Source organism: Tyto alba, unplaced genomic scaffold (genome assembly GCF_018691265.1).
Source record: "Tyto alba isolate M040663 unplaced genomic scaffold, T.alba_DEE_v4.0 Super-Scaffold_42, whole genome shotgun sequence".
NCBI lineage: Eukaryota > Metazoa > Chordata > Aves > Strigiformes > Tytonidae > Tyto > Tyto alba.
The window spans coordinates 13,522,579-13,546,660 of record NW_024881318.1 but is presented as its reverse complement, the minus strand read 5'-3'; the positions used below and the strand labels follow the sequence as shown (position 1 = coordinate 13,546,660).

The following is a 24,082-nucleotide window of genomic DNA, read 5'->3' as shown; positions in this document are numbered from 1 at the left end:
CTCTGAGATGCCCACGAGTGGCAGGGACAACCCTGCAGGGCCAGAGGATGTGACCAGGACACACGGGAGATATGCACCCTTCGGGACCCAGAGGCCAGGTGGGACTCCGGGGCACACTGAAGGTCACCAAACCCTTGTGGTGTGGCCAAAGATGAGCAAAGAGACAGCCACAGGCAACTGTACTATGGGTCTGGTTGTCCCAGCCCCAGCTGAAGCGACTTGTGAGTGGCATCACCCCACAGCCATTGCCAGGACAAATGCACATCACTGCCCACCAAATACCTTCCCCCTGCAGCTCGCTCTATCTTGCTGTCCCTCCGCATGCAGCGGGTATTGATCAGCCCACAGGATCTATCTCCTGATTCCTCCTGCGGTATCTCTCTGCTCCAAGTATCTCTCAATCTGCTCTGCTGTCTGCCGTGCCCATCTATACCTCCCGTATCTATCTGTGCTGCCTCCAACGCAGCCGTCAATAGCCGTTTGTCTGGAGGATTTCTCTTTCTCTCCAGCTAGGAGCACCACCAGACCCCATCAGTGCAAAGGTGCTGGACTGCAGGGCGGAGGGGACACAGTCCTGCTTGCTGTCCTGGGTAGCACCTGAGCATGGACACACTTGGTGACACGTGCAGAGCTCCAGAGCTGCTCTTGTCAATGTGGAGGCTCTAGGGAGGAACCGATTGTGCTGGGCCAGCTGGGCCAGGTCCCTTGGTGGCCATGCCCAGGGTGGTGGGACGCGCTGCACCCCATGCAGACCTCAGCACTGCCACTAGCCAGCCTAGCCACATCCCCCACCCCAAGTGCTACATTGACCCAAACACCCCAACCCCTCTGCCCTGGTGGAGGCGAGCTTCCCTAAATGCCTGGGTTCCTGCTGGGCCATGAAGAAGTCCTATCGCCACGTTTGAATCATCTCATCCAGCCCAGCCTTCAGGCCCAGTTCTCTCCTTGCCCCAGTGTGCAGGGACAGAGCACAGCGCAGCGTGGAAGGTGCCAGCGCCCTGGGGTGCAGCGCAGCAGCACCAGGAGGGGAGGCTGAAGCCATATGCGATGGGCTCCTGTGGAATGGGTCACTGGGACCAGCTGACCCTCTAGGTCCCTCTGAAATGGGGCCAGATCATATCTTCCTGGGGACAGTTCATCAGGAACGTCGGCCAGCCACAGTAAAACCGATGCTCAGAGGGGCTGACGAGTACCGAGCGGTCCCTACCCCTGCCGCAGTGGGATGGGATGGGCCAGTGTGAGCTACAGCTGTCCAGCCCCAGAATGGGATGGCCGACAGCTGCTTTATCTCCTGCGCAAAGATAAACAGTGCCCAGGGGCCCTGTGGGGTCAGGAGCTGCCCTGCTCTCCAGAGAAAGGGGCTCATTTTTCCAGGAGAGGTTCTATGGGCAGGATGCCGTGCAATGCCGGGTGCTGCTGGGCTGCCAGGAGCACGAGGAGCCCTGAGGGTCACCAGCACTGTGGCAGGATGAGGGGCAGTTTCTCCAGAGATGTTTGTGGGGAAACCAGATAGCTCAGAAGTGGCAGCTCTTCCCTGCAAAGGGACACGGTGAAGGGAACACAGGCTCAGCCTGTGCTGTGGAGCCTGAGAGTGAAGCCAGCTCCTGCCACAGCTGTGGCCAGAGGCTGTTTCTGCAGGATGCTCCGAGGAAAAAGCAGGACTTGGCTCACGTCAGCTGACGCTGGCCCCTGCAGCATGTAAGTGGCACTGGGGGGGACAGAGCCAGCAGCCCTTTGCACCTAGAGCTCCTGTCACCCCATGTCACCAGCAGCCGGTGCTGCAGCATGAGATCTCAGTGACAAATAGCTTTGGATGTGGGATGGGGTCAAAGCCACTGTTGTGGGACGATGACGATGCTGCTCATCCTCCAGGGATCCACATAAGCCCTGATGCCGCCCTGGCCAAAAAAGCCCAGGGAAGAGCAGGCACCTCCTTTGCCTCCTGCCAAAGTTGCCAAGTAGAAAAAGGGGTCAGGAAAAAACTGGCAGGAAGGCAGGTGGAGGGGGAGTGAGGGGACAGTGTGTGGATACTGCTGGAGGGTGAAGCCCTGGGGTTCCCTGTGTGTTGTGTCCCACTCAGGGCAATGAGGTACTGTGGGTGCATCAGTGGGTCAGGGTGCTGTGCCCTCACCCCAGCTTACGCCCTTGTCTGATGTCTGGAGATGCACTTGGTGGTACCCTGGTGCCTCAGTTTACCCCATTGCAAGTGGGGACACAGGGCAAGCCAGCAGGACTGAGTCCCTCCAATGACAGAGAAGATGCACGGCCTCATCCTGCCCGTGCCGGGCAGGGGCTGGCGCTCTAGGAGCCTATTTGGGGGGTTTAGGCCATGTTGCAGTCTGACCCATCCAGCCAAGGTCCCAGCACACACAGCACACCCCGGGAGGATCCCTGGCTGGCCCCAGCCTTGCGGCAGGTCTCAGGCCCCTGCAAGGGGTGTGCTGTGGCGACACCCCCTGCTCTTGTGGACAGAGGTCAGGGCTCTGTGCTTGGAGCTCGCCCGAAACTCCCCTTTGCGCCCACACACAGATTGACAGCGCGGGTACATACACCCACCCCTCCCCAAACGCACACGCGTGCACACACCCGCCAGTGCGCGCAGTGCACACCCCCACCTCTCCCAACACAGGCTGCACATGCCTAGAGGTGAACGCACAAAAGGAACCCACCCAGCTCCCCGCATACAGATGTAAGCACTTACTGCTGTCCCCAACAGCGTGCACACACGTGCGTGGACACGCTCAGTCCCTCTGACAATGCACACACGCGTGTGCGTGCAAACGGCTCCATGCAACAAGGCCCCGCTGCACATACACATCCCGGGCGCTCATCCCTCCCAGTGTGCACAGACACACGTGTGCTCAAACACTGCACGCACACACGCAGTGCACGCCCAGCCGGCCCAGTGAGCGCACATGTATGCACGCAGGTGCGGAACGAATTCACACACGAACACGCGCGATGCGCTACCTTCTCCCTGCACACGCAGGCATCTGTACATGCAGAGACCCTCTTTATACGTGTGCAATGGGTGCAACACCAGCTTGCATAGGTGCACAGACCCCTTGCACACCTCTCCTATACACTACCCTCTTCCCACACACACATATATGCATACCTGGACCCTCTGCACAACCCCCTGTGCACTCCCTCCCTCCAGCACTCCATGCACACTCTGCCCACATACTCACACACCCAAACACCCATGCCGGCCCCCTCCCAGCTACCTGCGCCCCCCGCCCCATCCCCTCCCGCAGCCCCGAGCAGGGCGGCCCCAGGCCGGATCTCGGCGGGCCGGCCCTGGGGCGATCCCCTGGGACTGCCGTAAGCCCGGCCCTCCCCGGATGACTCCCTTGACGTGCGCTAGCAAATAGGAGCGGGGAGGGGTGTTGCTGCCTGCCTGCCACTTGTTGCAAAAAAAAAAAAAAAAAAAAAAAAAAAAAAAAAAAATGGTTAAAAAAAAAAAAAAAAGGGAAGAAAGAGAGAAAGAAAGAAAAGAGGGAAAAATCCCACCCACCCTCATCTGCTGCGGAATAAAAGAAATATCGGCGGGCGCGGCGCCATGTGAGCAGCGGGCCGGTACCGGGCGGAGCAGCCGGCCGTGCCCCCCGGGACGGCGGGGCGAGCCCCGGGCGGCGCTCGGAGCCGGCGGCATGGTGGAAAACCCCAATCTGGCGGCCAAACCCGCCCTGGTGAGGGCCGGCGCGGCCGCACCGCGACGGGACGGGACAGAGGGGCCCCGGTAGCGCGGGGGGTGCACGGTGGGAGCGGGGTGGGGGCAGCCCTGTTCGGGCAGGGTCTGACAGGGAGTGGGATCGGGGTCCCAGGGGGGAGCGGGAGGAGGGTCCCGGGAGGACAGGGCTCCCGGTGGGACCGAGGGGAGGGATCTCCGGTGGGACCGGGACGGAGTTCCCGGCGGGGACGGGGCTATGGGGGAGGGGAGTGGGGCCTTCGGTAGGAGACGTTCCCCAGTGGGCACCGTCGGGGCGGAGGTCTTCGGTGGGACCGGGGAGGGTGTCCCCGGATAGACGCGGTCCTCGGCGGGACCGGGACTGGGGGTCCCAGCAGGGCACGGTCCCCGGCGAACCGAGGAGGGCGGGGGGGGCTCCCCGCAAGAGAGCGAAGAGGGTCCCGGGGAGGGCCTCCCCGGGAGTAGCGGGGACGAGGTCCCGGAGGACCAGGTCCCCGGTTGGGCAGGATGCCGGTTGGAAGCGGGGAGGGTGCCGGGTGGTCCCGGCGGGGGAGGCAGCCCCTCCGGCAGCGGGTGCCGCGCCCGGTGCGGCGGCTCCGCGGCCAACTTTTGGGCAGGGCCCCGAGGAGCAGGGTTGGGGGGGGGGGGGGGGGGGTGGAGAGCGGGTGAAGTGTGGGGGGGGTGCTTCCTCCCCTCCCTCCTCCTCCTCCTCCGGCGGCCGCGCTGAGGCCGTGCCCTGTGCCCGCAGCCGGCCGCCCCGCCGCGGGGGCCGGGGGCGGCGGGGGGGCTGCGCTTGGCGGCGGTGATGGAGAGCCTGCAGCGGCAGCAGGCAGCCCGCCTGGCCCGCGGCCCCGACGGCCCTCCCCGACGGCCCCCGGCCGAGCCCGGTCCCGGCCCCGGGCCGCTGCCCGCCGCTCCCCGCCGCCGCCCGGCCACCGGCCCGCGCCCCCCACCCACCTCCACGGGGGAGGAGGAGGAGGAGGAGGAGGAGGAAGAAGAGGAGGAGGAAGAGGAGGAGGAGGAAGAGGATGAAGGGGAGCCCTGCGACCCGCCGCCCCCACCACACCACGAGTGGACCTACGAGGAGCAGTTCAAGCAGGTAGGAGGCATTTGCCACCCCGGTTCACCAGTACCAGCACCCACCTCTGCAGGTGGGCGCCCGCGGTGTCCCCCTGTGGCCCCCAAACTTGGGGTTCAGCTCTCCCTGAATGGACGCCACTTATGCCCCTCACTGTCCCCACACCTTGTCTGTGTCCCACCCTAAAGGAGTAACCGCACTTCCCCAAGCCCTATCCCACTCCCAACCCAAGCAGACATTCCCAGTACCCCCATTACCCCCAGACATTATTGCCATGGTACCCTAAATGATAAGCCTCCAGTCCCCCTCCACTGCCCCCCAAACCTCATCCCAGGCAAGTACAGTCAGTGCAAACCTGCACCCCTGTCCCAGAACACCATCCTGCCCCGAATTGGTACCCCTTGAATGCTCCTCACTGCCCATGTCAGTGAGCTCTGTTGACGCCAAAAGGCATTCTCGTGTGCTCCCCATCTCACCGTGCTTCATGTCTCCCACCTCCTAAGTGTTCCCTGTGCTTGTCCACAGACCCCACAGCATGACGGGGTGCCCAGTGTCATGGCATCTCCCTGTGCCCACCCTGGCCCACGCAGGCTCCATCCCTGGTGCTTTCCCTAATGAGTAAAACAGGGTGACCCCTGTCCACGGAACTTTTGCTGAGAGGAACAGGGGCGAGAGCTCCAGTGCATGGTCACCCCAAGGAGCTGTCAGGCCACGGAGCTGGGCTCCACCGTGTCTCTGTGCAGGCTGGGGTGTATTATGGCTAATCAATGCAGCTCATTGATTTCCTACATTGGCTGGAGGGAGCAGCATATCGAACCTGTCACCTCACTCCTGGTGGGCATAGGGGAGACCCCCTGTGCAATGGGGATCTGGCACAGGGACAGGGCTCCTGGGGCTTGTATATAGGGCGGATGAAAGGCCTGTCTGTATTTAACGTGTGTGGATCCCATCTGTGCTGGTTTGTGCAAGCCCTGGTTTGCATGCAGTGGGTGCTGCTCCGTGCACGAGTGTGAGTGTGGACTGCACAGCACCAGGTCGGGTTTGTACTCCCTGTGTGCTCAGCTTCATTGTGGGGGGGAGAGAGGGGTGATGCCTGTAGCAGGGTGAGTGACGGTAGATGTGGCGAGGCAAGGAGCAGGCAGAGATGTCCCCATACAGCTGGTGTGTGGCTTTTTAGGATGGCACTGCTCAGGGGACAGTGGGATGAGGGGGCTTACTGGCCCATCCACAGTGGCTCTGGCAAGAGGAGATGGGGATAGCAGCAGGGACCTGACTTTTGGGTGCTGTGGGGCCATGCCGCTGCCTTTTTTGTTTCGAGATTGCACAATGTGATGTTACTCAGAGGGGCCAGGACTCATCCCCAGAGCGCCTTGCCCGTGGGACGGCAGGTACGGGTGCAGGCAGGGCACAGGCAGCGTACGCCGCACAGCCAGCAACCTGGGGAGGGCTGGGGTGGGTGCACTTCATGGGCTGAATATCTCATCCGGGAAGTGTTACGTTACACCCTGCTGCGCAGAAAAAGGCTGACTGTCCGGTTCCCGGGGTCAGCTGGGAGGTGGGAAGCAGCTCCTCCTTCTTGGGCCTGGGGAGACTTTATGCAGAGAAAGCATCCCCGGCATTTCTCATCCTTCAGCCTCACGCCCTGCCCCTGGCTGGGGCTGCCCACGCTCCCCATGCAGGGCAGGACCAAACCCAGCAGCGTGGTGTGAATACCAGGAGATGGATGGCAGGCAAGGTTGTGGCAGGGGATAAATCCTGCCACCCCTTCCCAGGGTGAGAGCTGGCTCCTTCCTTGGTTGCTCTTTTTTTTCTCCAACCCTGATTGCAAAGGTGAGGGATCCTTGCTCCAGAGACCCACACGTATGTTTCCTACCTGGTGGCATGTCCCAGACAGCCCAGAGGACAGCAGGATGTCCCTTATGTTCAGTACCCCTGGGTGCAGAGGGACAAGGGACCTGATTGCCTCTGGATGGCTTATACAGGATGGGACAGGGAGAGGGGAAAGGAGTTACTGGGACCAGCCCTGCCCTGCCTTTGTGTGGTGCTGCCCTGTACAGGGTGGCAGTTTGGGGCAGCCTGTGCTGCTGGAATGCTTTGGAGTCTGCAGGGTGTCTGTCACTCCTGTCCCTCCTCTGTGATCTTCCAGGACGAGCCCCTGCTTGGGAGGACATGTGTGTGTGTGTGTATGTCCCCGGGCCCTCCCCAGGCTGCAGGGCTGTGCCTCACCCAGCCTGGGGAACAGGTTCTCTGGTCTCAGCGGGGGCTGAGTGGGGAGAGTGGCTGTGCTTCAGCTTTCGGAGGTTTTCCAGGGGCTGGGCTGTGATGCTGTGGGGCACGGAGGGCAGCGTGAGCCTGCTCACAAGCTGTCAGGGCACTGGGAGGGTGGGCATGGGGGTCCTGGAGCCGAGGAGAGACCCTGTGGTGGCCAGGGCTATGTTTCCCATTGGCACTCCCTGCTTGAAGCTGCTCCATGCCAGCACAGCACTGCTGTCATCACCCGGGACGGTTCTCTGCGTCTGTCCTTTCTGTCATCTTCCTGGGTGGGGGGGACAGCTAGGTGAAAGGGGACCACCAAATCCAGGCTAGTTTGCGGAGGGTGGACAGGGCAGAGATCTGCTCCCCCGGCTTTCTGCATTGAGGCGGGGGGCCCTGATGGGGGTGGGGTGGAAGGTTGGTGCAGGACCAGCTGCAGGGGGTTTTCCATGCAGTGCGTTGGTGCTAAAAATGGGAGCAGAGGATGAGGTTGTGGTGGAGAAACTCATTCAGGGTTAATATGCGAAGGCTGCTTCACCCAGAGGAGCATTTTGGGGAAATACCCCATGTGTTTTCCCTGGTTTTATATGTTTCCTGAAGTGCTGGTTTGGGGGGGCTGGTGGGAACTTTGTTCTGATCTGGGAGAGCCTCTCTGATGTTACGGGGTTGTGAGACCCCCTCACCCCTGCCTCTTGCATCAGCCCCCGGCGCCGGTCTATGTACACTTGATAAGGACACATGGGTAGAGACCTGGGCAAAGGTCTGGGAGGTCTCCCGCACCCAGTACTGCAAGGCAGCCCTGGCCCCAGGGTGGGGGGCACCAAGTGGGGTCTGACTGTGCACTACCCATGGACCCCCTTTTCCCTGGGCACGGGGATGCCACCAAGTTGCGATGCTGCAGTGCTGCCTCATGCGTTTGACTTGGAGGGCGCTGGGAAGAGCCTGGCATTGCTGGTGCCAGCTCAGCCCCATGAATTCAGCTTTCTCCCCTGGGAGCCATGCACATACACCGGCACTGTGGTTTCCTCCAAGTGATGGAAGAGCAGTGGGAGAACCCAGGGCTTCACTCTCCAACCCCCAGTATTTCCCAGAGGTGGCTCTGCAGGAAGGCTCAGGGCAGGAGGGACCCAAACACCTGGTTTTTGTGTCCAGCTCTCTGGCAGCAGAGTGTTTGCTGGCAGGAGGACACCCTCCCTTGCCAGGGCAGGGTCCAGCCAGTGTGTTCAGACCCACCTGGTTGTGGTTGGGGGGATCAGGACCCCTCGGAGCTCCTTCCTTCCTGCCCGGGAGCAGCTGGGGGGAGGTGAGCCCCAGCCAGCCCTTTGGGGACTCTTGTGGGTCTGATAGCCTCAGTGGTTAATTTGGGGATGGCTGGCTTTGCCAGCAGCTGTTTTTCCACCATCTTCAGCCAACCCTGGTGTGGCTGTTCCTCCTCCTGACATGGTGCTTCTCCCATCCGTGATGCCAGTAGTTGACTCTTGCACCCACCTGCCCTTTACATGCATTTAGGGAGGAGCTCACCGACCATGAACGCATACACTCACATCTCAAAGCCTCCACGTTGGCTGCAGCCCTCCTTGTGCCACAGACCTCCAGCCTGTGCCTCGGGGTCATCCCAAAAGGAGGTGGCAGGGCCTGCGGTGAGTGCCCTTCTGCCTCCATCCCCACTGCTTTCTCCTGCGGGATTGTTCCTGCCCGCAAGGGAGTGGAGGTGGCTCAGGAGGGGGATTCCAAGGAGAGGGAGGTGGTCTCCCTGCCCCAGCACCACCCCCATCTCCAGTACATCTTCAACCCAGGTGCAGGAGCGACAACCAAAGCGCTCCTGGGGCTAAAATAGGGGGTCTCTGGTTATACTGCAGAGGTGGTGGTGGGGGGTGGACATGGCCCACGGCTGCCTGGAGGCTTCCTGCTGACAAACCTGCAGGCAGAAATCTGCCCGCAGGGCTGGGAGAACCTGCAGCAGAGAGGTGGTGGCGGCAGCAAGGGTCATCATGTTAAACACCAGCGGTGGCAGCTCCAGCAGCCCAGCATGAGTGCAGGGGCACAAGGCAGGAGCCGGGGGCTGCTAGGCTATGGCTGGGAGTGCATATGGAGCTGTTCTGGGCATGTGTGTGCATATAGACCAACATGAGGGTATGGATCCGTATAAATGCCCATATAAGTGTAGGAGCGTGCCCGTGTGTGTCTGAACCCATGTGAGTGGTGATGAGTGCGTGTGGACCCATGTGAGTGCTCACATGTGTAGGGATCCCTGGAAGGCCCTATGTGTATGTATGGCATCCGCTGATCCACTAATTGGGTTCATAATAGAGGTAAATCCCCTGTGCTGGCAGCAGGCTGGGCAGGGTGGCGGTAAGGAGGTGGGATCTGGACCCACCGGGGTGCCCACAGGGGTTTTGCAGCTGTGTGGGGGAGTGAGTGTGTGTAGGGGACAGTGTGTATAGGGGGTGAGTGAACATGCACTAGGGAGAAAATGTACAGGGAGTGCACGAGCACGCACAAGGTGTGTGTGTGTGCGGGGAAAGTGTGCATAGGGGTTGCACGAGTATGCACAAGTGTATGTGCACAGAGGGAATGCATAGGGTATGTATGAGCATGCATGAGTGGGGTGTGGGCACAGAGGTAACGTGTAGAGGGTGTGTGAGCATGCACAGCAGATGTGTGTGTGTGCACAGGGAGAGTGTATAGAGGATGTGTGAGTGCAGACGGTGTGTGTGCGAAAAGTGTGTAGGGGTGTAGGGGGTGTGTGAGTGTGCACGTCGTGTGGGTGTGCACAGGGAGAGTGTGTAAAGGGGGATGGAGGAATGGGCACAAGGAGTGTGCGCACAGGAAGAGTGCATAGGGGGTGCATAAGTATGCAAGGGGGGGGCTATTGTGCAGGGGGATAGCATGTATAGGGGCTGTGTGAGCGTGCATGGTGGGGCTGTTTGCCCAAGGAGAGTGTTTCTGGGGCCGAGTGTGCACAAGGAGAGCATGCACATGATGTGTGTGTGTGTGTGCAGAGCGAGCTGGGGGCTGTGCAGGTGGGGGTGTGCTGGGTGTATGAGCGTGCAGAGGGCGAGTTTGCTGGTCTCTGTGCGTGGGGGCTGCAGAGACCTGTCCCCTGGCGATGCCCATGTTGGTGGGGCTCTGTTCCCCGTTGTAGGCTGCAGCTTGGGGCTGCTCCATCCTGGATCCAGCACCCACGTCCCGTGTCCGGAGGCGGGGCGGGAGCAAGCACCAGACCCAGACGCCCTTTCTGCTCGGGCATGCAGTTCTTCCGGAGGCCGAGGTGGGGGCCAGGGTTTCCAGCATGGGGGCAGGGGGGGCACCAGCCCTTCCTCCCCCATCGTCCCTCCAAAGCAGCCAGAGGAAGGGGATGGGACCGGAGGTGCACCAGAGGGGTCACCGAGCACCCAGTGCACATCCGAGGCGTGTGCACAGGCCCCCCGGGTGTGCACCCCCGTACTCACCCAGCCCTATAGCAAGTGTGTGCGTGCACAGACCCTCACATGTGCAAGCACACACCCTGTGTGCACACCTATGCTTGTATAGTGGGTGTGCACATGCAGGTCCCTCGGGGGACACCTCGGGTGGTGCCAGTGCTGGAGGGGGGTCCCCTGGCTCTGGTCACCCCCGGAGTGCTTGAGGGGGAGACAAGGATGGAGAAGGAGGAAGAGATGGAGAGGAAAGCAAGGATGGAGGGGGAGGCGGTGGTGTGGCAAATGCCAGTGGGTCAAGGAGGTTAACCTGAACAAATCCCCTCATTGACTCCCTGCCTGCTCAGCCATGAACGAGTCAAGGGGCCAATTGTGGGGGATGCACACTCACCAGGAGCCAGGACCGCCCCCCGTGCCACAGCCCCCAGACTGCGGATGTGGGATGGTGGGACGGGGCCACAGATGGTACCCACAGCGGCACCGTGCAGCATGTTTCCTCTGGCTCCAACCCTTGGGGGGGAGGCATGCTGGTGCACTGTGACTCAGTTTCCCCTCCTGCGAAATGGGTTGAGGAGGAGGCTGGGGACTCTGCGAGCCCCCCTTCACTCCAGGGATAGGCTGCGGGTGGGGTGCTGCCGTCCCAAGGCCAGCGCTGCCAGCAAACAGTCTCTCACCTTGCGTGAAGCTGGGTTAATGTTTGCAGCAGGCAGCTCTCCAGGGAGCAGCGGTGCCCACTGCGGCGGGGAGGGGGGGTTTTAATGACCTGCCGGATCCGCCGCATTATCAGTGCTGATTAAACCTGCTGCTCTATAAAGCGCCGTTAAATATTAAGCGTGATGAGAGGCTTTGCGGGGGGAGCTGTGACACTGGGCGACGGCTCCGGACAGAGGTGTCCAGCCACACTGGTGGGGTGACTGCTGAGGCTGGAGATGTTGGGGTGAGCGAGCACCCTGGCGCTCAATGGGGCTGTGGGATCAGAGGTGCAGCCCCCCACCAAGAGCCAGCAGCACCTTTGAATGCAGCCGGCGTCCCAGCAAAGCCGTCCCGTAACCATTAACTTATTAATGACCAGTGGCGGAGGCGAGCGGTGGCTCGCAAGGTCAGGGGGTGGTTTGTGCCCGGCGGGGAGTGAGCTGACCCCCATCTCTGGCAATGGAGATGGGGTGGGGGGACCCTTGGGTCCCTTGTGTGTGCCCCATGGCTGGGCAGGCACTGTGGGGGGCTCTGACTGTGGACACTGTTGCCGTCCCTGCACCTTGGGGTACACAGAGCTGTGCATCAACCCGTTCTTGTGATTGCAAGCCTGTAGGGTAAACTGAGGCACTGATGGTTTTTCTGTTCCCCCTATACCATCAGGGCACAGGGGAGGACACCCCAGTGTCTGGGTACCTGGCTGTGCACCATCTCCCCGGGGAAGGAGCCAGGCACCTCCAGCTGAGAGGCAAGAGTGATGCTCCGAAGGGGTGCAAAGACTCCAAAATAGCCCCTCAGCAGTCGACCACCTGTGTCGTGTGGCTGCACCTCAGGGGGCTGGGGAGTGTGTGGAGACGAGCCATTACCTGAGCTCCCTGCGTGAACAGCGGCCAGGTGGAAAAATTAGCAGTGCGGCTAATCAATGCGGTGCATATTAAGCGGCTTGGGGTTGGCGGTGGGGGGGGGACACACACACGAGGCCAGGGGGGAGCCAAGCATGGTCCGGGATCGATACGGCTCGTATTAAGTGAATTAAATCCTGGTTGCTGATCTGAGCCCTCGCTGCCAGAAGGAAGTGGCAGCTGAGCGGGGGCTGGCGGGGGGTCCCGCTGCGATTGCTTCTCTTGGCAGCTGGGTCCTGGGAGGGCTGTGGAGGGGGCTCGCTGGGGCAGGGCAGCCTGGAGATGCCTGGGGGTGATTTAGCACCTCACCACATCCTTCATCGGTCTAGGGCATCAGCTGGGCTAAGAGGTGCCAGGGACTCCAGCTTCCCCGCTACAGGCCTCCTCCAGCTCCAGGAGAGGCAACCCCCCGGGTGAATAAGACGTGCTAATGATATTATTTAATCGCAGTGAGGAGGAGGGGGAGGCACAAGGTCTATTTGCATCCCTTTAATAAACCACGTTCGACCCACTGACCTTTAACCTGCCTGACAAGCCCCGTTATCCCCATCCCTTAAGGAATAAAGATGTTGCCATGGCAATGGGATGACGGGAGGGAGTGGGGTCCCCGGATCTGTACCCAGGGTGGGTTGGGGACAAGGACACCCTGCTCTGAGCCTGCACTAGCACCTGAGCAGCGATGCCAAGTGGAGGTGGAAAAGTGCTGGGGGTGCCATGGCTTTTAGGGGGACCAAGCACCGTGGACGGGGTCCCCGAGGTCAGCAGAGTGGAGCTGCGCTGCGCACTGGTGGCATATCGATCCCCAGGCTTGACAGTTTAATACTTCTGTTTATAAAGGAATATAGTTACATCGATGGCGTTAAATGAGTTACTAATTATATCAATACAAACACGATTAAAAGGGTCCTTGCTCATAGGTCACCACAAGCAGGACTCGCTGCTCGTGTTGCACAACTGCCCCCCGGGCAAGGCCTGCTCGACTGCTCCGAAGTGCACGGTGTGGGGGATGCTCTGTGTGTCCCTGCGGGTGGGGGGTGGCCATTCGGGGGGGAGGGGTGTGCCCGTCTGGGGTTGTGCATGCCCATCCGGGGCTGTGCATGCCCATATGGGGCTGTGCATGCCTGTTTGGGGTTGTGAGCGCCCGTCTGGGGTAGTGCGTGTCCATCTGCGGTTGTACGTGCACGTGTACAGGGTTGTGCACGTCCGCCCAGGGTTGTGCATGCACGTCTGGGGGTGCGTTCCCATGCAGGGCTGTGCGTGCACGTACAGGGTTGTGCGTGCTCCTGCAGAGCTGTGTGCACCCATGAAAGGCTGTGCACGCTCCCCTGAGGTTGTGCGTTGCGCATCCGAGGCTGTGCACGTCCGGACACGGTTGTATATGACTGTGCAGGGGTTTGTGGCTGTGCGTGCTGTGTGTGCTTGTGCAGGGTTGTGCACGCTCACGTGATGTTCTGTGCACCCATGCAGGGTTGTGCTCACTGATAGGGGCTGGTGCGTGCTTGTGCAGGGTTGTACATGCCCATGCAAGCTTGTTTGTGGCCCTGGGGGAATGTGTGTGCATGTACAGGGTTGTGTACAGACTTGTGTGGAGTTGTGTGTGCCCGTGAGGGGTTGTGCACGCTCATGTGGGGTTTATGAGCCCATACAGGGTTGTGCATGCCCATGTAGGGTTGTATGGGTTTGTGCACACCTGTGCAGGGTTGTGTCCGCCCAGATGGGGTTGTGTACACCCATGTGAGGTGTGTGTCTCCCCACAGGGATTGTGTGTGACCTTGGAGGGTTGTGATCTGCCTCTTAGATGGTCTGTGTCCACGTGAGATGGGAGGGGACCATGGTGCCCACCCTGCAGGAGGAGGATGAGGGCAAGTGACAGGTCCCAGACCCCTGGGTAAGGGATGGAGCTGTCTCCTTCACTGCGGCTGGGACTGTCTGGGTGTCCCTCCTTGCCTGCAGGCTGTGGCAGACCACTACCTGTGCCACCACCTGTGCCGTCCCTGTGCCACTTCTGTGAACCTGTGATGCCTGGATCCATAAGCCAGCTTTGGCTGGGACCCAGTCCATGCCCCATGAGCCAGAATCCCCCAAAACCACCTCCTCTCCAGCCTGAGCATCCCCAAATCTCATGGGATGCCTGGTGCATCCCCAGCACACCCAAGGGCCCTGCTGGCTGGTCCCCTATTACTCAGCCACACTCTTGTCTCCACTTAAAAGCTGACCTTTGCTCCCCGTTTGATGTAATGTGTTTTTGCATCTTGGTGCCCTGCAGATAAAAGGTTAGAGGTTAATCAATGATGGAATAATAGATCCCGGCACTTGGAGGTCACACCTGTGTTGGGGGCTGGAGGCAGTGGCAGCACACGCTGAGTGGGATCCTGCCTGGGAGGAGAAACACCAGTGGCAGATGGGGGCCAGTGGAGGCATGTGTGCAGGAGCCCACCTGCTGGGTTGACCCCCCCCCCCCCGAGAAGGCGGTGGCTTCACCCTTCTGTGGGATGGGCAGTGGTTGCCGGTTTTGGGGGGTTTGCTCCTGCTTTGACAAGCCAGGCGATCGCAAGGCGTGGAAATGGGTTTGGTGTGGAGCGATGGGGGTCAGACCCCTGCTGCAGGCAGGGACAAGCAGGGAAATGCAGCCTGGCTCACACAGCCTTCCCAGGGCAGAAATCAAAGCAGCTCCCTGGAGCTCCGAGCCTGACCTGGTTACCCTAACAGATGGATCAAGATGCTCCTGGAAAAGGGCAGGCAATGTGCAGGGGGCACAGAGCGGAGCAGGGAGGACCACAGTGGAGGGGAGGGACAGGGTGCTGGCACCCAGGGGTTGAGGCACCGCAAGAGCACCCTTCTGCAAGGAGGGGACAGGTAACTGGCACCCAGAGGGCAAGGAAAGGGCAGGGATGGAGGCTGGCAGTCAGCACTCATGGGGGTGGTGACACCCATAGACTAGGATAGGGACAGGCAGTTAGCATCCATCTGTTAGACAAGGGGCAGGCAGCTGCCACCCATGAGGGACTGCTTTAGTGTTTATAGAAGCACCCCTGCATCCCTGTGTGTCCACAAGTCCCCCAAGTCTCTGCATCCCCACATCTCTACAGTCCCACATCCCTGTACCCCTGCATCCCCATGTCCCTGTATTCATGTGTCCCTGTGGCATCTCTGCATCCCCCCATCCCCGCATCCCTGCAGCCTGATATCCCCGCAGCACATCTCCCTTTATCTGTCGGGTGAATGATGTACTGTGTGGAGGGGGGGGTGCTCCCTTTCTATTGGTTTTTAACAGCCTTTCCCAGAACAATTGTTTTTTAAACGACTCTATTTTGTGCCTGACTTTGTTTTCCAGCTTGCATTTCTTTGTATATGTTTTGGAAATCCATTCTGGACTGCTGAGTTTTGTTTCTTTTCAATGGCTTTAAATTCTTGCCGGGCTTTCTGGGAGGAATTGGTGTCTATAGCACCTTCGATTGGTGCTAATTTTTCCTTCATGTGCTCTGACTTTTACTGCTGGGCCATTGATCTGGCGGGCTCCAATTTGTCATGGTCACCCAGGCACTGTGCTGGAATCAGGCGAGCCCTGGCTTTCGCAGAGAGCCGACGCTTCGTGTGCCTGGTGTAGGGGCTGCACTTGCCTCTCCCGTGCTGTCCGTGAGCTCAGCCTGGAGGCTTTTGTCCGTATATCCAGACCTGCATCCATTCAACACACATAAGTATCCTCTCAACTCTATATGTGCATCTGTGCAACCATGTGCACACTCACCGGCTTGCACACGCACCAGTGCACTCACAAACTTCCCGGGACACACAAGCACCAGCGTCAGTGCCCACGCAGCGCTGCACTCACTGTTTCATGCTCATGCTTTGCACACACGCACCCACTGTGGGAAGTCCGGGTGCCTTGCAGAGATGTGTCACTGCCATCCTCACACCCTGGTCCCCATGCACAGCCAAGGAAGATGAATTTGGGGTCCCCACGCCTGGCCAAGGGAGATGGCTTTGGGGTCACAATGCCGAGCTGAGAGAGGAGGATTTGGCAGCATGTACCTTTGCGGAGGCACCTTATGCTGTCCTTGGCCATCGATCAGGCTCTGTCTCACAGTGACATGGCTTGGGCCGTGCTTAGCAGGTCATCGACAGCCCTGTCACCCCAGTCAAGTGGGGCAGTGCCAGTGCTTGCAGCTCCTTTGCTGGCACCCAGCGCCATGGCCCTGGCAGCCTGCCCTGCTCCAGGATGGGACCATCATCTCCGCTGCACTGGTGGATTCATGTCCCTGCAGATGATCGTGCTGATCTGATGCTGGGACCTGACAAGCACCTGCACTGGGAAGTGCCAGGAGGCTGCTGAGCCAGAGTAGGGCTGAGCATCCCGGTCCCAGGGACCTGCCTGGGGGTCCAGGATTTGCTACTGCCCCATCCACATTGGCATCATCTTTCCGAGCTGAAACACTGTCATCCCTCCGCCTAGGGAGGCGAGAGGCAGGGGAAAATGAGGCACAGGTGCAGCATCTCTGCAGCATGGGTGCAAAACAGTCAGTGGTGTGTGGGGAGCCTACAACAGGCCCCAGATACATGGAGAGCCCAGTGCTGCCAGCACGGAGGGTGCAGGGGGAGGGATCCCATTCGTGGCACAGGGAGAGCCTCTCATTGCTGGCAGAGCAGGCAGGTGGGGCCAGGAGTGATGCCAGGTCCTGGCATGGGCAGGGTCCTGCCACCCACATGTGCTGTCATCACTGACCCCTATCTCTCCTGCCCCTAGCTCTACGAACTGGACGAGGACCCGAAACGCAAGGAGTTCCTGGATGATCTTTTCAGCTTCATGCAGAAGAGAGGTAAAAGCAGGTGCCTGGGGTGGGCACCCCTGCCTCAGCTGCCCAGTGGCAGAGGGGCTCATAGTATGGTCTGCTCAGGCTCCAAGCTGCTCCCGGTCTCTGCAAGCCCCTCCGGCAGGTCCTCTGGGGCCTCCCGCCCCCATCTCCTACACATGCACGTGTGTAAACTCACACCCAACAGATTTGCCCCCCTTGCCCCAGGCAGACACCCCCCCTCCCAGGGTGCCCGTTAGCAAAGCGCATGTGTTGCCCAGCAGGGATGCCCGTTAGCAGTGCCCGGTGGGGGCGCCCATTAGCGTAATCCTTGGTGACAACCATTAGCAGCGCCGCTAATGATGCCCGTTAGCAGTGCCCAGTTTGCAGGGCCTTTTAGCCATGCCTGGTGGAGATGTCCTTGGCAGTGCCCATTAGTGATGCCTGTTAGGGGTGCTCATTAAGGCTCCCCATTAGCAGTGCCCGGTGAGGATGAACATCACCAGCACCTCTTAGCAATGCCCAGGGTGCTGCAGGAGCGGGGTCAGCAGTTCAGGCAGTGCTGGGCACCCAGGGGTTAAGGGTTTGCTGGTTGGCCCTGCCATCATTGGAAATCTTTGCTATCGGCTTGGGGGGCCGAGCTGGCTCATGGGGACTGGATAAATGCTTTAACCTTCGCCCTCCCCAGCCGGACCTGTGACAATTAAAAGTTGCCGAGTGCAGGCGTGTGGCCGGCCGTATTAATTAGAGCCTTTTGCTGGTGTGTGGATTAATGAACATGCCGCTCAATAGCCAGTAAACCCCAGGCAGAGGGTAATGCTGAGCTAATTAACAGGGGAAGGCTGGGGGGAGGGTGTCAGTTTGCAGGAACAGCAGGGCTAGACATGTGTGGGGCGAGGGTGGGCAGAAAGGGGCAGTGACCCCCATGCTGTGCCCATAGGAGGGGTGGTGGGGGTACCTGCCCGCCCGTGGCAGGTTGGGCAGAGACCCCACAAACTCCTTTCACTCAGGGCTGTGCTGCAATTTGACTGGCACAGCTGTGGAGCTCACGGCGGAGCCTGGCTGGAGGTGGAGGGGGGGCTGAGTATGGCCCCAGAGGTGCCCCCCAGCCCCCCTGGCCCTGGTGAGGGGCTGCGGGGAGCAAGCGGGAGCATCAGCAGCGCCTCAGCCCCCCAGCATCCGTCAGCCGCAAGATTCATGGGCTGTTCTGCGGCTTCATTATCTCTCTCTCCAGAGCTAATTAACTCCCTCGCCATTGGGGCCAGGGCTAATTAAGCAAGTGCCTGGTGGTGCTGGAAGGAGGGAGAGAGCCTGGTGCTTCCCTGCCAGTGCTGCTCCTCATCCCTCTGTGTCTGGCTGTCCCACTCCTGTTCCCCAGTCCTATGCCTTCGCCAAGTGGGTGGCATCCCCCTGGGGAGGGCAGGCAGGTGTGGGTGTGCAAGCGCCTGTTGGAGGAATGGGGGATTTTGGAGCTGGGTAGCAAAGAGAAATGGGACAGAGGCTGCAGGGCAGGGACAGCATCCCGGGGTGTCATCAGGAGCTGGCTGAGAAGCAGCACTTGTGAGCCAGCACAGGTGCTGGTGGTGCACCCACAGGTACACGGGCAGGGGGATGCAACCCCCGGGCCGTGTCTCCCAAGGTGGGCCAGGGAGGATTGATTTCTACAGGGTGAGCCCTAGTGAAAGGGGCTGTGTCTCCCCTGCTCTCTGTAAGGACAGTTTTGGCACTGGCATTTGTCAGCGAAGTAGAAAGTTAGTGGGGCTGAAAAATGGGTTGGGGACAGCCCTGCTCTGGGGGGATATTGGGGACCTCATGGCACAGGAGAGGGACACCTGGTATCATCACCCCCATCAGACATGGGGTACAGGCAGTGAAGCACCTCATCACTCTTCCCCAACCTCTGTGGCACCCCAAAAGTGGCAGGCTGGGACATAAGGGGACTGTTTCTGCATTTGCTCACTAGGGGTCCACAGGGCCCCTCCATCTCCCTGCCAGGCTGAGGGCTCTGCTGATAACACGGGGCCATTAATCAATCAGGGAGCTAATTGCAGCACCACAATGGCTGCATCGTCTCCCTGGGCTTTTGTGCCTCTTGCCCTGGCCGGGGCCAGGGCCATCACTCTGCAGGGACGCAGACAGGTCCCTTTGTGAGTGGGACGGGCACCGGCCGCCCACCCCGCGCAGCCCTGAGATTAATGGTGATCCACTTTCGTTAGCCACCACAGCTGGGGAGGGGGGAAGAAAAAAGAAATCTGTGGGCTATTGATCAGGGACTGAGATCCAGCAAACCCGTTGTCTTGTTGGGGTGATGGGAAGCCCTCAGATTGGGTCCCCCCAAGGTGATGAGGCCAGTGCCAGCAGCCCCCGGGTGGGGTGGGTGTGGGACCACTGGCAGATACTGAGTCAATATCTCTGCCTTTTTCCCAGGAGGATAAACTCTCCCCCTTCCCGACTGAGCGAACAACACAGACACACACACAAAAAAAAAAAAGTTAAATGAACTCGGTAAAAGAATAAAAAGAGCTCATTTTTCAGGCTTATGTGAAGAAGCCGAGCCAATATTGGGGCCATAAATTAGGGATGCAGGAGGATGGCGGTGAGTGACGGCTTTGTTTGAGGGACGAAGCACGGCCATGACAGCCTCCCCTGGCCAAATGGATGGCTTTCCGATACCTCCTGCACCCCGCCACCCTGCAGGAGGAATAAATATGGGGTGGGATGGGACAGGACGGGATGGATTGGGATGGGATGCTTGTCCCTTCTCTACTGTGCTGCGGCCCCCGGGCGCTGCCTGGACCATTGCCCCCAGGTGCCATGGGGCAGAGCAAGGCTGTGAGGCTGTTTGGGGGTGCTAGAAAAGTGGGGAAGAGGTGGTAACCAGACCTGGTGTCTGTGGGGACCATGCTGATCCATGCCAGGCTAACAGAGCCCTGGTGACCCCATGTTACTTTGCCCCATGGCCTCAGTGGGGGGATGATGCTGGGGGACCAGGGATCAGGGTCTCTACTGAAGGCAGTTGAAGGGGATTTGGGGTCAGATCTCTTGAGGCAGGGCACTGAAGGCCTTTAAGAAGTTGGGCTGCTGGTGGGGATCTGTGGGGTGGATAGTCTCTCCAGGGACTCTTGAGGGAGTCCCTCTCTATGGGGTTCAGGGAGGGATTTTTAAGAGATTAAATCTTTCTACAGGTTTAGAGATTATAGAGTGAGTCCCTCCAGAAGGGTTATGGAGGGAGTCCCTCTTCAGAGGGGGTTACAGGGTGAGTTCCTTTATGAAGTTTAGATGGGGTTTCTCATTCTGGGGCTCTGAAAGGGGGTTACAGAGAGAGTCTTTCTAGGATGCTCTGAGAGATTGTGAGTGAAGATGCTCTGTAGCTCTAAGAGTTGGGGGTGGACGACCCTCTCTGAGGGGCTCTGGAGTAGGCACTTTGCCCATCCCACTGTGCTCCCACATCCTAGCTGAGAGTGTACCCGGCCGCACTGACAACTCCATTGATGGGGACCCTGTGCCAGCATCACAAGGCCTGCCCTGCTCACAGGCATGGTGCCACTCTCCCAGGTACCCCGGTGTCCTGCTGGCACCCCCCATGCCTGTGGGTGCTCACCCAGGCACGGAGAGATGTGTCTCCCCTTGTAGGGCAGCCGGTACCCACAGTGGGAGTGGAAACAAGGTGGGCACCATGTCCCCAGGGAGTGAGGTTCCCCGTGGGCTCACCCCACATTCTTTTCTCTCTCCTGTGTGTGCCCGGAAGGGACGCCTGTGAACCGCATCCCCATCATGGCCAAGCAAGTGCTGGACCTATATATGCTGTACCGACTGGTGACGGACAAGGGTGGCCTGGTTGAAGTCATCAACAAGAAGATCTGGCGGGAGATCACCAAGGGCCTCAACCTACCTACCTCCATCACCAGCGCTGCCTTCACCCTCCGCACACAGTGAGCGCCTGGCGGTGGTGGTGGGTGGGGGGCACCTGCCCTGAGGCACCCACCTGGCTCAGATGTCCCAGAGCCCCGAGCAGGGGCTGGCATGGGGTGCCCCAAAAGGCGATGGAACACTCTGCCCCTTCCCAGGTGCCATCCCTACCCCGGTCCCTGCTCAGCACAGGGCTGGCTAGGAGGCACATGGTGCTGGGTCTCATCCTGGCTCTCTCTCTGTGCAGATACATGAAGTACCTGTATCCCTACGAATGTGAGAAGCGGGCGCTCAGCTCCCCCGGGGAGCTCCAAGCTGCCATCGACAGCAACCGTCGGGAGGGACGGAGGCAGACTTTCGGCACGGGGCTCTTCAACTACTCGCCGGCTGGCACCCCAACCCTGCTGGGATCCCCCAAAATGCCTCTGCCAGCTCTTAGCATCTCCACACACAGCTGCAGCCAGCTCGGGCAAGTGCACGCTGTTAAGAAAGGTGGGTGAGGACTGTGTTTGCCCCACAGCAGGCATCTCTCCCCAGGGATGGACACTACCCCAGCAGGAGGGATGTTGCCGGTCTGCTCTTGCCCTTTTTGCTTGGGGAAAATAAGAACAATTTTGGTCTTTTAGTCTCTCTCTCTCTCTGGGACTGAGAAAGGTTTGGGGGAGGACCAAGCCCAGATACTGGGTTGGTGGTCTGCCCTGCCGCATGCTGGTGGATGGAGGAGACACTGGCTGGGGATGCTGAGATGGGGTGGGGATGGCAGGGACCCGCTGAGGCCTCTTGGTCATTGCAGAGGACGGCATGCTGGCGGCAGCGGTGCCGGGGCGCATCGCCATCCCGGTGGGACTGGCCGGCCACCATCTCACAGCGGCCCAAGCAGCAGCCGCCTCGCAGGCAGTGGTGCTGGAGCAGTTGCGGGAGAAGCTGGAGACAGGGGAGCCCCCGGAGAAGAAGATGGCCCTGACGGTGGAGGAGCAACAGCATCTGGTGCAACATGCACTGCAGCACAACCTCCTGGCCGTGGCCTCCCAGTTCCCCATGAACATCAAGATCTCCAACCGAGGTAGCGAGATGCAACATCTCAGTCTGGGTCACCCCATCCCCTGGCACCCCAGGAGGGAGCAGCAGCGGCTGGAAAGGAGTATGGATGCTTGGACAGGCCGGGGCACTGCTTCTCTCTCTTGGGCAGGTTCTTGTTTCTGTTTCTCTTAACGCTCATATTGGTATTTCCTTTCCCCAGATGACAGACAGGAGACTGCATTGAACCTGTCCACCAACGGCATTAGCAGTATCAACATGTCAATAGAAATAAATGGAGTTGTCTACACAGGTAAATAGAAGGGCCGCTTGGCCCGTGTAATTGCGGCCGGGAAATCCAATAACTTATAGCCACTGCCTGGCCAGCAAGTCCTTCCTTCAATCTGATGTCTTTACTATAAAATCCATTGTAATGAAGTGGCAGGGCCTGGGGAGAGGGGGCAGGAGAAGGAGGGGGTCAGTGAGGTTGGAAATTGGCCCCCAGCAGAGGCTGGCAATGAAGGACCAAAGTGAGGGATGAACAGATGGATGGATGAACAGATGGACTTGGGCTGAGAAGTGCAAAAAGGCACCTGGGGTCATCCCCCACCAGGAGATCCTGCACGCAGGGCTTGGATTTGGGGGCACCTTGATGTTGATGTCCCCAGAGGGTCTTTGGCTGGGTGCAGGGGTTGGCTGGTTGAAGAGCATGGTATTTGGAACAGGGGAAGATGTTGGGGTGCTTTGCTGGAGCAGAGACTTCCTTGGGGTGCCAATGTGCACCTGCCTGGCTAAGCAGCTCATCCTATGTCCCCCAGCTCTCTGCCTGCCCCACTGAGACATCCCCAATTAAAATCGATGGCTTTTCCTTTAGGAGTTAAATATTTAACGAGCCGGAAATGTCAGGGCTAATCAGCACGAGGGGCTGTCAGCCAAATGGTCCCAGGCCACCCCACGGGCTGCCCCATGCGGGTAAGGGTGGCTGGGCCAGGGGAGGCACCAAAGGTGATGGGGGGGCCTGGAGCCCCCAGGGGTGCTGGTCCTTTTCTTCCCAGCCTGGGTGCTGGGAGCCAGGCAAGCGGAGCCCCCAACCCTGGGCTTGCCCTAACCGCCTTGCTCTTGCTCCCCAGGCGTCCTGTTTGCCCGCCGGCCCCCGGCCCCCCCCGGCACCCGGTGGAGGGAGCACCCAGAGCCGGCCAAACCCTGTTCCTGCCCCAAACCCACTGTTCCCAGCCACCTCGCACAGCCACACTCCTGCCAGCACCTCACCATAGGGGAGATGCACCCCCCCCCCCTCCCCCGAAAGCAGCTGGGGATCCCCAGGGTCTATGGGGTTGAGCTGTGGGACCCAGCTGGGCCACCAAGGTGGGATGGGGGGACCTGAAGGTGCCTCTTGCTGCAATACTGAGCTGTGTCTGTGCAAGACTGTGAGCACCCACGTGGGCCCTTTTGTCCCTTACCCCTGCACGTGGGACCCTTTCCCCATGTGTCCCCTCCAACATGTTCACCTTCCTTCCCAGGCGCTGCCCCCAGGTGACACCACCCCCCTCTGTACAGCTCCTGCCTGCCCTGCTGCCTGGGGCACCCCTGGGCCCCGCATGCTGCATTCCCGACACACTGCAGCCCCTGTACCCACCTCAATGCACGCACTGCAGCCCCTATACACACCTCAATGTGTACACTGAATCCTCCACGTTGCCAAACTCAAAATGCACACGTCACCACTTACATACCTTCTCCCCTACACGCATCTCTATGCACACTGCGTTGTTATACACACTCTCGGTGCATATGCTGCGCCCCCTACACACTGCACCCCCCCATACACACCCCCAGTGCACACACTGCACCCCCTACACACACCCTTGGTGCCCACATTACATCACCTGTGCACAGTCTCCACACAAACACTGTAGTCCCTATACACTGCAGCCCCTATAAACTGTAGCCCCTATACACTTCATCCCCTATATCCTGCACCCCCTGCAGACCCCCCTACACAGCCCTCTTGCACTGTTTGGGCTTGCTTCCCCCACCTTGAGATACCCCCAGGGTCCTGGGTGTCCCAGGGCCACCCCAGGGTGGTGGCACCTCAGCTCCCCAGTCAGGGGGTCACCCTGGGGGGGCAGATACTGGGGAAACTGGTGGGACTGGTGGGGGTGAGATGTGGCAGGTATTTAGGAGGGGGTGGAGCTTATTGGGGTGGGACTTAATATCGGGATGGGGCTTGTGCACTGGGAGGAGCTTGTTGGTGGGGGTAGGGCAGGGAGGCCCAGCATTGTCACCCATCACCAAAGACCGCCCAGATGCCGATGTCCCCAGATGAGGGG

At 60.0% G+C, this 24,082-nt stretch overlaps 1 protein-coding gene across 1 annotated transcript; it reads left to right on the top strand.

Annotated features, from left to right (window-relative positions):
• The first annotated feature begins 4,496 nt into the window (after positions 1 to 4,496).
• ARID3C (AT-rich interaction domain 3C) lies at positions 4,497 to 23,094 on the top strand. The gene is given in 8 exon segments (XM_032988105.2): positions 4,497 to 4,790; positions 16,781 to 16,853; positions 20,575 to 20,758; positions 20,983 to 21,227; positions 21,529 to 21,798; positions 21,976 to 22,065; positions 22,883 to 22,911; positions 22,913 to 23,094. Coding segments are annotated over 8 exon segments (1,299 nt in total). The 3' UTR covers positions 23,027 to 23,094.
• Positions 23,095 to 24,082: the final 988 nt, after the last annotated feature.